At 44.4% G+C, this 12,500-nt stretch overlaps 1 protein-coding gene across 1 annotated transcript in view; it reads left to right on the top strand.

Moving 5' to 3' along the window:
- Window positions 1–12,500, top strand: part of LOC145393387 (adenylate cyclase type 8-like) — a 261,593-nt gene that overhangs the window by 89,743 nt on the left and 159,350 nt on the right. Inside the window, exons 7-8 of the mRNA XM_080267483.1 lie at window positions 5,839–5,963; window positions 6,491–6,616. Coding sequence (XP_080123609.1) covers window positions 5,839–5,963; window positions 6,491–6,616 — 251 coding nt within the window. The remainder of the gene's footprint in view (window positions 1–5,838; window positions 5,964–6,490; window positions 6,617–12,500) is intronic.

Here is a 12,500-nt window from a genome sequence, read left to right as displayed (position 1 = left end):
TTATTGCAACCAGAGCACCTTCGTTAAACACAGTCAAGACAGCTGAGATGTATTCCCAGAACAATTACAGGCCCAGTTCACACACACACACACACACACACACACACAAATGCAACAGCAACTTCCTCTCAATTTACAAGCGTACACACACACACACACACACCAAAAACAACTATAACAGAACTAACAACAACAACATTTCTAACCCCATGAACAGCAACAATATCAACAACAATAACAACAATAATACCAATAATAACTTCCGGCCCAACAGCAGCAACTTCCCTAAACTCTGGAAACTATCAGAACAGTCCTCATAACACACACACACACACACACACACACACACACACACACACACACACACACACACACACACACACACACACACACACACACACACACACACACACACACACCCACACCACCCACACGCATCCCCATCCACCCTGTCCTTCACACACACACACACACACACACACACACACACACACACACATTTTAATCCTTCTTCTAAAATTAGCCAAGACCTCTCAGTTGCTCTTAAGTTTATAAGTATCTAAAACTCTAAGCAAGTCGCATTTAGTGGGGGGGAATGAGCCACTTAAGAATTTCTCTCTCTCAACTTTGCCTTCTATCTATCTCTCTGTCTATCTATCTATCTATCTACCTATCTATCTATCTGTATTGTATCTATTGCTTGATGTAAGGGGGTGACGTCGATAAAGTGACCTGCATGCATTTATCTATCGGTCCTTCCTTCCATACCACACCATCCTCCCTCATTCATCATCCCTTCTCCACCACCCTCCCGTCATTCACCCCTCCCTTCTCCACCACCCTCCCTCCTTCACCCCTCCCCCTCTCCACCACCCTCCCTCCTTCACCCCTTCCCCTCTCCACCACGCTCCCTCATTCACCCCCCTCTCCACCACCCTCCCTCTTTCACCACCCCCCTCTCCACCACCCTCTTTCCATCACCCCGCATCTCCATCTTGTATTTCTCTCCACAATAACCACCTCTCTTCCAGTTATATACCCCTTTCCCTCATACACTACCTCATCTTGCACTCGTGTTTCGATCCCTGCTCATTAACAACCCCTAATACACTCCCCCATGTCAAGTATTTTTGTTTCTACTGTGCAACGAGTCTTATGGTGATGGAGAGGGTCGCCTTCACGTGGTGGCACCGATATAACAAAGGGGATTCGCTGCCCGGTTATACAAGGGTCCCTCAGCTCTTTCCCTGTCCGCCAAAAGGATGATGGTGGACTGCCGGAGAAATGGAACTTCAGCCTGCAGTCCACTGGGTTCACATTATAGATGATCCTGGGGGCTACTACTACTACTACTACTACTACTACTACTACTACCACCACCACTACCACTACTACTACTACTACTACTAAAGCCCTCCTCGCACGGCATACCACCCTCCGCGTCCGTATCATTTCCGTCCATTTTAGTGCTAGTTCGTGTTCGTACGTATTCCTGTTTTTTTGTTCATCTTCGTCTTCGTCCGCATGCCGGGTCTTTCGTGCCGTGTTCGTCCTTTACTGTATTTCGTTCTTTTCGTATTCGTCCGTATTTCATCCTATTCTTTATTCGTCCTTAACCCCTTTCGTTCATTCCCTTATTCGTCCGTATATTGCCTTGAAAATAAGGACGAATATTCTCTAATCAAAAGGTATAAAAATCTCGTTCGTTAGTTCATAAAGGGAAGACGACGATGCGACCATAGGATTAACTGATGTCTCGCCTAATGGAACCGTCGATTAGGGGAGGATGGGGGTGATTAGAGAGAGAGAGAGAGATTGGGATAGGGATAGGGTAGTGAGAGAGGGCGAGGAGAAGATGCGGATGATGTGAAATAAAGAAATACACGTTGAAAATAAGCGAGAGAGAGAGAGAGAGAGAGAGAGAGAGAGACTGAAATAGGGTAGTGAGAGAGGGCGAGGAGAGAGAGAAACGGACAATATGAAATGAAGGAATACACGTTGAAAAAAGAGAGAAATGGGACTCAGGGAATGAATGTGCTGGGAGGAGATTAGGTAAAGCTACAAGGAGGCTTCTTAACACCTCTTCAGTAGCGATTTATTCTAGCACTTGCACATTAAAATCCCCTTGTGTGTACAGTAATCAAAGCAATGTACCTCTATACCAAGGCAATATAAATAACATGGACGGGAGTGGTGAAACATGCAGAATAAATCGCTTAGGAAAAGGTGTTAGGAGCCCTAAATACTACTTAGATCTAACACTAGAGATTAGAAGTGGGATTAACCCCTTTAATACGAGGACGTGCCTAGTATTTTTCTTACTATTTTCTTACGACTTTTTTTCCCTAACACTTCCTCCTTACCGATTTATTCTAACTCTGCTCAGTTATTATATTCTTGTACTGTATATTATTCATGCAGTCTGTGTCGATATTGGGCATAAGAAACAAACCAGGGTATATTAATTGACTAGTTCGGAAAATAAATCGTCAAAGAAAAGGTGTTAGGGAACCTCCTTACCCGACGAGAATACTTGATTAACTTTTTTTCTTTTTTGACTACGCGAGGTCTGTTCCCCCCCCCCCCAAAAAAAAAAAAGGAAAAGAAAAGAAAATTGTCAGGAAAATGCAAGAATGATGCCAAAAATAAGTCACCGGATTGAAGGAGTTAAGGGCGGGCAGTGGCGGAAGGACAGATGAAGTGGGATTTGTTGAGGGATGTGCTGCTGGGATTTGAGTGACGTAGGATTTACATGGGCTGTGTAGGTTGACTGAAGTGGGATTAGGGAAGGGCTGTAGTGGGTGTACAGTAGATTGGGTGAAGTGGGGTTGGTTGAGGGCTGTGGTGGTGGGAATTGGGTGAAGTGGGATTAGGATAAGGAGTCTCGTAGAAGGAGATAGGGTGAAGTGGAGTTAGTAGTGAGAGGAGATCGGATGAAGTGGGATTAGGATAAGATGTTTGTTGGAAGGAGATAGGGTGAAGTGAAGAGTGAAGTGGAGCTAGTGTGAGAGGAGATGGGTGAAGTGGGATTGGTTTAGGGTTGTGGTGGGGGAGGCTGGGTGAAATGAGATTGAAGAAGAGACTTAGAAGGAAGTAGAATAACTGAAGTGGTATTAGGGAATGACTTAGAAGATTGGGATTGGAAAGAGTAAGAGAATGACAAGAAGAAAATACTGATGATGACGAATGAGAAAAGCAGAGAGAGGGACACAGGCGAGGTTGGTAAAGAAGGAAGAGGAGGAGGAGGAGGAGGAACAGAACGAGGAGCGTGAGGAAGAGAGAGAGGAACAAGAGGAGGAGCGTGAGGAAGAGAGAGGAGGAGGAGGAGAGGGAGGAAGTGGCCGGGATGGATTAGGGTAAGAGAGAGAGTCCCATCCCGCCAGTCATTCCCATCCTGCTCTAGTTCCGTCTCTCAGCAACGCCCAAATATTCCTCAGTCTTCCTCGCTGGCTCCTATAACCCAGCCTTCCTCCTTCTCTGCTGGCGTTGTGGTGGTGGTGATGGGTGTTTCTCTCTCTCTCTCTCTCACACACACACACACACACACACACACACACACAGAGGAGGATGTACAGAAACACGAGTTAGAGGCAAAACTTATGAAATCTCAAGGAGCGTCTTCGAAGGCGTAAATAAGATCTTGGAAGAAATTGGTGGGGAATAAGATGTTGTCCCTAATTCGTTTTTTCCTGTATTTTTCTTTAGTTGTCCTTATGTCTTAACGCAGAACAATATTAATCTTCTTTATGGTTATTATTATTATTAATATTATTATTATTATTACTAACGTCATTATCATCATCGTCGTCGTTACCGTCGTAGTCGTCATTATTATTATTATTATTATTATTATTATTATTATTATTATTGTTGTTGTTGGTGTTGTTGTTGTTGTTGGAAAGAAAAGAGAAAGAAAATGGTGATGATGTGAGATATGAAGGAGGAAAATGGTACTCAGACGCAGGCGATGAAGGAGAAAAGAGGAGGGAGAAAAGGATGATGATGGTGTGAGGTAGACAGGAAGAAAATGACATAGACGAAGGAGGTGAAGGGGGCAAAGGTGGAAGCGGAGGAGGAGGCCCTTGAGAATTCGTGTCCCCCTCCTCCTCCTCCTCCTCCTCCTCCTCCTCCTCCTCCTCCTCCTCCTCCTCCTCCTCCTCCTCCTCCTCCTCCTCCTCCTCCTCCTCCTCCTCCTCCTCCTCCTCCTCCTCCTCCTCCTCTTAGACCCACTCAGCAAAATAACACCAAGGCAATAGCTGTCCCCCTCCATGCCCAGATATATTGGCATGATGCTATATTGTTTACGTGAGGGTGGAGTGGGTGAGGAGGGGATGTGTGGTGGGCTTGTGGCTTTCTCTCTCTCTCTCTCTCTCTCTCTCTCTCTCTCACACACACACACACACACACACACACACACACACACACACACACACACACACACACACACACACACACACACACACACACACACACACCAACCTGTAATATCCTGCCTCTTCTCACGTAGCTCAGTCGTGTTCTTGTAAGTGAGAGCTTCTTGAAAATATTAGAAATGAAAAAATAAAAAATAAAAAATAATACGTATTCCATTTGATGAGAGAGAGAGAGAGAGAGAGAGAGTCTTTCAGGAGTTATGTATATCGGATTCAGTTATTACCAGCCAAAACAAGGTAACTGATATTCCATTAGTTTCCAAGGCTTAAATTATCGTGTCTCTTTTCTTCCAGCGAGTTAGCCAATGTAATCCAGTCATGCATAGGGACCCTTGGTGGTCCGGGTCCAGCCATCTCTCTCTCTCTCTCTCTCTCTCTCTAGTCATGTTATCTTGTACTGAGCCACTCCCAGCCACCGGTCCAGGATATTCTTTCATAGTCACGGATAATAATCCTGTTAGTCTTGTCCCGGCGAGTTACCCAAGAAGTTATACGTGAAATCTTAAGTGTGTCAAGTTTCAGCGGCGTCTTCAAGATATTAGTCATGCATATTCTGTACTCATTTTACTGTAACTTGGCCCAAAATTGCCTTGTCTACATCTGTCCTGAGTTGTAACAAAAGAATAAGTCTAGAATACGATGCTAGTCACGAAAAAGTGCCGTGGAAAGGACGTGGAGCCACGGTATTGTCTTTTTCCACCACTGAAGACCGTGAAATAAGCAGCTGGAAGAAGAAAGTCTGGGCCAAGTGAAGGTGAAAAGAGCATAGTCGTTCCTGAAATATCCTCTTTATTTCTTTCCAGTTACAGGACCGTGATATTCTCTCCTGCCTAAAATATTCTCGTCATTCATGTTATTTCTTCATTATCAGGTTGCAGCAGTCGTACCATGATATTTTTTCCTGCCATGCACAAAGTCTCATATTTTTCCAGTATCAGACGTCATGCATAAAATCCCATGTTTGTAGTGAGGCATGCATAAAATCCCATGTTGATAGATGCCTCATGCATACTAATCGCGTTTATAGGGCCCACATGCACACAAGTCGTGTTTATAAAGCCGTCATGCACAAAGTCTCATGTTTATAGAGCCTCCATGCTTAAAAACCGCCTTTGTAGAGCCCTCATGCATACAGAAGTCGCGTTTAAAGAGTCTGCGTGTGTAAAAATCGCCTTTAAAGAGTCCGCATGCGTGAAAATCGCGTTTAAAGAGTCTGCATGCGTAAAAATCGCGTTTAAAGAGCCGTCATGCATACAAAAATCGCGTTTAAAGAGTCCTCGTGCATGAAGATCGCGTTTAAAGAGCCCTCGTGCATACAAAAATCGCGTTTAAAGAGTCTTCATGCTTAAAATCACATGTTTATAGAGTAGGGGGGGACCTGACCCCATTTTCCTCTCTCTTCCAGGCTGCATATGCCAGGTGGCGGAGGGGCTCTACCTGGAGAAGCATCAGCAGAGGGACGCAGACGCAGACGCAGAAGGTGGAGGAGGTGGTAATGGTGGCGGAGGAGTAGCCAGGAGTGAGAATCAGGTACCGTATTCACAGAGTTTCTTAAGTTGGGTACCGTATTTACGCACTTAAGTTAGGATCCGTATTCACAGTCTTTCTTAAATCAGGTGCCGTATTCACAGCCTTTCTTGTCAGGTACCCTTATTATAGACTTTCTTAAATTTGGTCCGTATTTAGACTCGTGAGCCATGTGCCGTATTTACAAACGTTCTTAAATCAGGTGCCGTATTTACAAAGGTTCTTGAATCAGATACCGGATTTACAAACGTTCATAAATGAGGTGCCGTATTTACAAACGTTCTTAAATCAGGTGCCGTATTTACAAATGTTCTTAAATCAGGTACCGTATTTATAAACTTTCTTGAACAGTAAATTACGTGGAACATTATTTTATTATCATATTCTTGCCAAGTCCCTGCGATTTTATTTGGAATTAGGGTGGATTATTTGCATTGGAGGGATTAGATAGATAGATAGATAGGTAGAGAGATTGGATTAGTAGTAGGGGTTATGACTACTCCCCCCCCCTCCCTCCCCCTCTCCGGCAGGTGTGGTATCTGCTTTTCATCGTCTTCGTCACGTACTCCATGCTGCCGCTGCCTCTCCGGTGGGGCATCCTTGCGGGCTCCGTCACCGCCATCTCCCACCTCGCCCTCACCTTCGCCGTGTACCAGGTGAGTAATGATCTTCAGGTGCATCTTTAGCTCACCCGTTTTTTCTTGTTTTCCTTGTATCTTTCTTACTTGCTCTGTTTAATCATTCGTTTTGTTTTTCTTGTGTTTTCCTTGTGTCTTTCTTCCTTGCTGTCTTTATTGTCTTTTTTTTTTATTCATTTGTTTTTCGTCCCTCAGTTCCGTTATCTAAAAAATAATAATCTTTCGACAGGGTGAGTATTGATTTCGTTTTTTTTTTCTTACATAATCTTCCTATTGTTTTCTTTATTGTCTTTTTTCCCCTCATTTTGTCTTTCTTACTTTTTTTTTTTCAATTTTCCTTAGTCGTTCTGCAGGGTGTGTTGTCCTCATTTCTGTCTTACTTCAGCTTTCGTTTTATCAAGTTGCCATTGTGAAAGGTAAGTTACTGTCCTCTAGTTCTCTTTTGATTTTTCTCTTTTTCTTCATTATTTCTCTTACATTCACTCTCTCTTTTTCTAAATTACCTCTCACCATCACTTTCTCATTTTCTTAATTCTCTCTCTTACCTTCACTCTCTTTTCCTTCATTAACTCTCTTACCTTCACTTACTCTTTTTCTTAACTATCTCTCTTACCTTCACTCTCTTTTTTTTTAATGATCTCTCTCACCTTCATGCTCTCTTCTTCATTATCTCTCTTACCTTCACTCTCTTTCTTCATTATCCCTCATACCTTCACTCTTTTTCATATCTCCCTTACCTTCACTTTCTCTTCTCATTACCTCATTTTCTTCAATATCTCTCTCACCTTCACTGTCTCCAAAATGTATTAAGGTGTTCAGTTTCCCTTATCAGTGTACTCAGTTTATTCCGCCTTTCGACGTAGTGAAAGGCCATGTAGCGAATCTCCAATTTCTCTGGAACCGGGAAGCTATTGAGAGAGAGAGAGAGAGGCCATCACAACTTTAGCGAGTAGCAATATTAGGCTACACTACAGCACAGACAAAAAGTAGGGTTTGTGATGATAGGGCCTCTCTCTCTCTCTCTCTCTCTCTCTCTCTCTCTCTCTCTCTCTCTCTCTCTCTCTCTCTCTCTCTCTCTCTCTCTCTCTCTCTCTCTCTCTCACCCCGTGCTGGCGTGGGAAAAGAAGTAGGGATGATGATGGCGATGTTGATGATGATGATAATCAAGTGAATCATTATTTATGTCCACACCTATAACGTGTCCTGAGTAAGTAAATAAAGACAGGAAATTTTAAAGTCTGTCACTTCCTTGTAACATCGATTTCTCTGTTATAAATTCTCACATACCTTAAGTCACATTCTTTACTTGAGGCTTTACTTGGGAACTCCTGGTCTTTCATTGAGATTTATTATAGTCTGTGTAGCTGTCTTGGTTTATTGTTATTTTTATTTTCTTCCTTCCCCTCAGAACACCTTTACTTGGCACCCTTATCACTTTTCATTGCCTCTTATTTCACCCTGCCTCTCCATTCACTCCACTTTTCTTCTACCCACTCCCTCTCGTCCCCCACTTTCCCGCTCTCGTTCCCTACTTTCCCTTCTCCTCTCCTGCTCTTTCCCTCTCCCAGACTCAACTTTTACACTCGTTATCTTTGCTGACCTACTTTCCCTTCCTCTAGCTTTCACTTCTCCCCTCTCCCCTTCCCTCTCACACTCTCCCTATAGCCATTCTCCTTTCACCATCCTCACTCCCCTTCTTCTTCCACACTCACTCTCCTCTCCCACACACTCTCTTCTCCTCTCGAACTCTCATTTGCTCTCCCTTTTTCTTCTCTTCCACCTTCACCTCCTTTCTCACTCAGTCCCTCCCCCCTCCTGTTTCCTTTGATCTCATCCTGTTTCACGCTTCCCTCCCTCCCTCTCCCCTCACTCTCCATCACCCCCTATTTCCTGTCAGTCCCCTTTCTTTCACCACACTTGCTCCTCTATCCCCATACCTCTCCTCTCCCCCCACCACCCTCACTCATCTCTTCCCAGACTCATCTCCCCCACCCTTAGTCACATCCCCCCCCAGCCACCTCTCTCCCCCACCCTCTCTCATTCTTTCACTTCCATCCCTTCCTATCCGCCACCCTCACTCACACATTCCTTCACTTCAACCTCTCCTCCCACACCTTCACTCACATTCCCTCACATTAGCCCCTCCTCCCTTACCCTCACTCTCATTTTCCCCTAAAGTCCCTCCGCTCCCCCACATTCACACTCACCCCCGCAACATCCCCTCTTCTCACCCAGCCCTCCCCCCTCCTAAGCACCCCTCCGCCCCCGCTCTCTTTGGTATTCGTTGAGCGGCGCTGGGCAGAGTGCGCCAGGAAGTTAGTGCCCCCTTCCACCCCCACCCCTGCCCCCTCATCCCCTACCCCCTACCACTCACCCCCTCTCACCCCCTGCCCCCCCCACCCCCCACCCACCGTATTCTTGCCGGCTCAGGAAGCTTTGTAACCCCTTTTCTTGAGCGATTTATTTTCTGTTTTACACCTTCTTGTTCTGTTGCATTGTCTTTTTTTTTTTTTTTTTTTCAGTATTGACGTAGTAGTAGTAGTAGTTGTTGTTGTATTAATAGCAGTGGTAGTAGTAGTAGTAGTAGTAGAAGGTTTTGTTGTTGTTGTACTAGGAGGAGGACGACGACGAAGAGGAGGAAGAAAAGGAGAGGAGAGGAGGAGGAGGAGAAGAGAGGAAGAGGAGAGAAGGAGGAGGAGGAGGAGGAGGAATTGCAACCCCAGTAGCCATATTTCTCTCTTCCCTGGTGTAGTAATGTAATGTGATTTGGACGTAAATGGTGGTGGTGGTGGTGGTGTTGGTGGAGGTGGTGTAGGTGGTAGTGGTGATGTTGTTGGTGGTATTGGTGGTGGTGGTGTTGATGGTGGTGGTGGTGGTATAGGTGGTGTTAGTGGTGGTATTATTTGCATCAGGCGCCCATTAGTCAAGTGTATTACCCTCCTGGACACTTCCCACATTGCCTGATTAATGGCCAGTGTTTGTCTTTTGTTTCCAGCGTTTGTCTTTGTGTTTCCGTCCTTTGTCTTTTCATCGTTTTCTTTTTTATTTTCATCTTTGTCTTTTTTGTTTCTATCGTTTGTCTTGTTTTTCATCGTTTGTCCTTTTGTTTACATTGTCTTTTTTGTTTTCATTGTTTGTCATTTTTTTTCCATCGATTGTATTTTTTGTTTTCATTGTTTGTCTTTTTTGTTGTCATTGTCTTTTTTGTTTTCATTGTTTGTCTTTTTGTTTCCATCGTTTGTCTTCTTGTTTTCGTCGTTTGTCTTTTTGTTTTCCATCGTTTGTCTTTTTGTTTCATCGTTTGTCTTTGTGTTTCCATCGTTTGTCTTTTTTGTTTTCATTGTTTGTCTTCGTTTTCATTGTCTTTTTTGTTTTCATTGTTTGTCATTTTGTTTCCATCGTTTGTCTTTTTCTTTCCATCGTTGGTCTTTTTTATGTCTTTTTATTTCCATCGTTTGTCTTTTTGTTTCACTTTCCTGTCCTGCCCACCATCTCTCTCTCTCTCTCTCTCTCTCTCTCTCTCTCTCTCTCTCTCTCACACACACAAATTGCCGGCTGTTCACCATATTTCTCCCCCTTACAGACCCTTTTCACTTCAACTTGGCTTAAAATTGTCATCTCTGCATCCGAATGATTAGTATTAACAAGACAGTAACGCCAGCATCGATGCCAGTCACGGAGAAGTGCTGTGGAAAGGATGTGGCGCCGTAATATTGTCTGCCACCGAGCTGTAGGAGGAGTTTGCGTCTAGAATTGGATGAAAGTCACGAAGAAGTGCTGCGGGGAGACTGTAGAGCCGTAATATTCTTCTGCCACTGAAGGACGAAAAATAAGTAACAAATGAACGAAATTCTCCCACGAGATAAGGTGGACAAACTTTAGTGCAATTTATTACCCTCGTAAATATTTGCCCCGCATCCTTGATTAATCGTGCTTGTTTGTCTTGTTTCTCTGTGCGCTCTTGGCTGACGGGTCGTTCCGGTCAAGTGCTGTTTGCGTGGCTAGTTACTCCACCGGGGAAGTTGGATGGAAGTTGTGAATTCACCCATGTCAGTTTGTCTTTTTGTCCGTTTGTGTTCAGGATATCTCTGAAAGTTGTTATCGGATTTCAGTGAACTGTGGTGAATATGTGGGCAGTGGGTCAAGGAGGAGTTGATTTGAGTTGGATCCGGATGCAGGAATACATAAAAATTTTGTTGACGTTGGCGGAGGTTTACACTCACTGATATTGTGTAACAGGGTAGCTTTAGTCCATAGAATTAACTAACTGTGAGACGCAAAAGTAGTTGTCTGGTGGGAAAGAGTAATTATAGCAGTATCATGAATTTTATATCGTTGGCATAGGTATGAGCCCAACTGAGTGCATTCTAGTTTGTACCGTGTTAGTGTTTGCACATCCTTGCAGTGTGTCACGATAAACACATTTTCAGGAACAGTTTAGTTGTCCTGGAGTAGTTTGTGTCCTGTATTATTCAAGGGTTCGTACAGTGTCCTCACGGTAAGCACAGTCTGGCACAGTTTCAAGGACAGTTTGATTGTCGTCCGGGTGAGTTACCAGTGCGTACAACCTCTCACCTGCGTAGCAGTTCTCTCAGGTGAATAACATCGTCTGACATATTAACACGTGCAGCCATCTTGAGGGTCACAGGGATAGCTTGTAACTCCCACGCTTTTTTCTTTTTATTTATTTATTTATTTATGTATTATTATTATTATTATTATTATTATTATTATTATTTGTTGCATTCGACTTCTCTCAGCCGAATCATTTCTTCTGGTTATTTTGAAATAAATGTTCCGCCATGGCAAGAGTTAATTTACTTTTTCGTCCTCTCCTTGTTTTCATTATATACGGCGTTCACTTTAGACTGGCCTATAATCATCATCTCTCGATCTAATACAGAGTTGTAAAGAGATTAACACTTGAATATGGTGCCAGTCACGAGGATGTGTTCTGGAAAGGATGTATGGCTGTAGCATTGTCTTTTTCTTCCACTGAGCAACGTGACTTAAACCGCTAAAGGACGAAAATCTGGGTCAGGTTAAGATGAACGGATCATGGTAGTAGTAGTAGTAGTAGTAGTGGCGGTGGCAGTGGTAGCCGAGGATCATCTGAATCGTGAAGCTAGAGGACCACAGGCTAAAGTTACCCTCCTCCTGCAGTCCGCCATCCTACTTTCAGGGAATTAGGAGGGAGTCGAGGAACGTTTGTATAACCGGGCAGTGGAGCCAGCCGGTCATATCAGTGCCACTACATGAAGGCACCCCTCTCCACCGCAAGACTTGTCACAAGAGAGGCAGTACAGACCCGGAATGAACCAAACCGTAACCACTAGACCGGATGAAGAACTTCGGTAGTGATGATGAATAATGACGGAGAAATGAATAGCTAGCGATCAATCAGGAAGTTGAGTTCAGGAGAGGGGGAGGCTGTTCTTACCCCCCCCCACCCTCCTCTCTGTTACTCCCCTCCTGTTCTTCTTCTCCCCACCTCTCCCCCTCAACAACTTTCCTTCTTTAATTCCCCCTTTTCCCCTTCCTTCTACGTCCACTTCCCCTTCCTTCTTTCCTTAAAATCAGACTCAAAGGACCTGTTGCTCTTTGCTTTCCTTTGTACTCCATTGTATTCCTTTGTAAGACTACCTTCCCCCCTTTATAACACCCCCCATACCTCCCCTCTCATTTACGTCACCCCTTTTTTCCCTTCTTCTCAACGCCTCTCTCTCCTCCCCTCCGTACCCCCCCTCTTCCTCCTCCTCTTCAGATTTCCCCTCTCCTCCCCTCCCATCCCCCTACCTCCTCCTCTCCAACTCCTCTCTCTTCTTCTCCTACCCTCAATTATCCCATTTCTTTGGTCTTCCCTCCTTAGCCACCCCATCTCCCTCTACCCCCATCTTCTGGT

The sequence above is a fragment of the Coenobita brevimanus genome, chromosome 24 (genome assembly GCF_032717465.1).
Source record: "Coenobita brevimanus isolate Jiangsu-jjx chromosome 24, ASM3271746v2, whole genome shotgun sequence".
NCBI lineage: Eukaryota > Metazoa > Arthropoda > Malacostraca > Decapoda > Coenobitidae > Coenobita > Coenobita brevimanus.
Note: the sequence above shows the minus strand (reverse complement) of the source record. Positions and strands in the feature narration are given on the sequence as shown.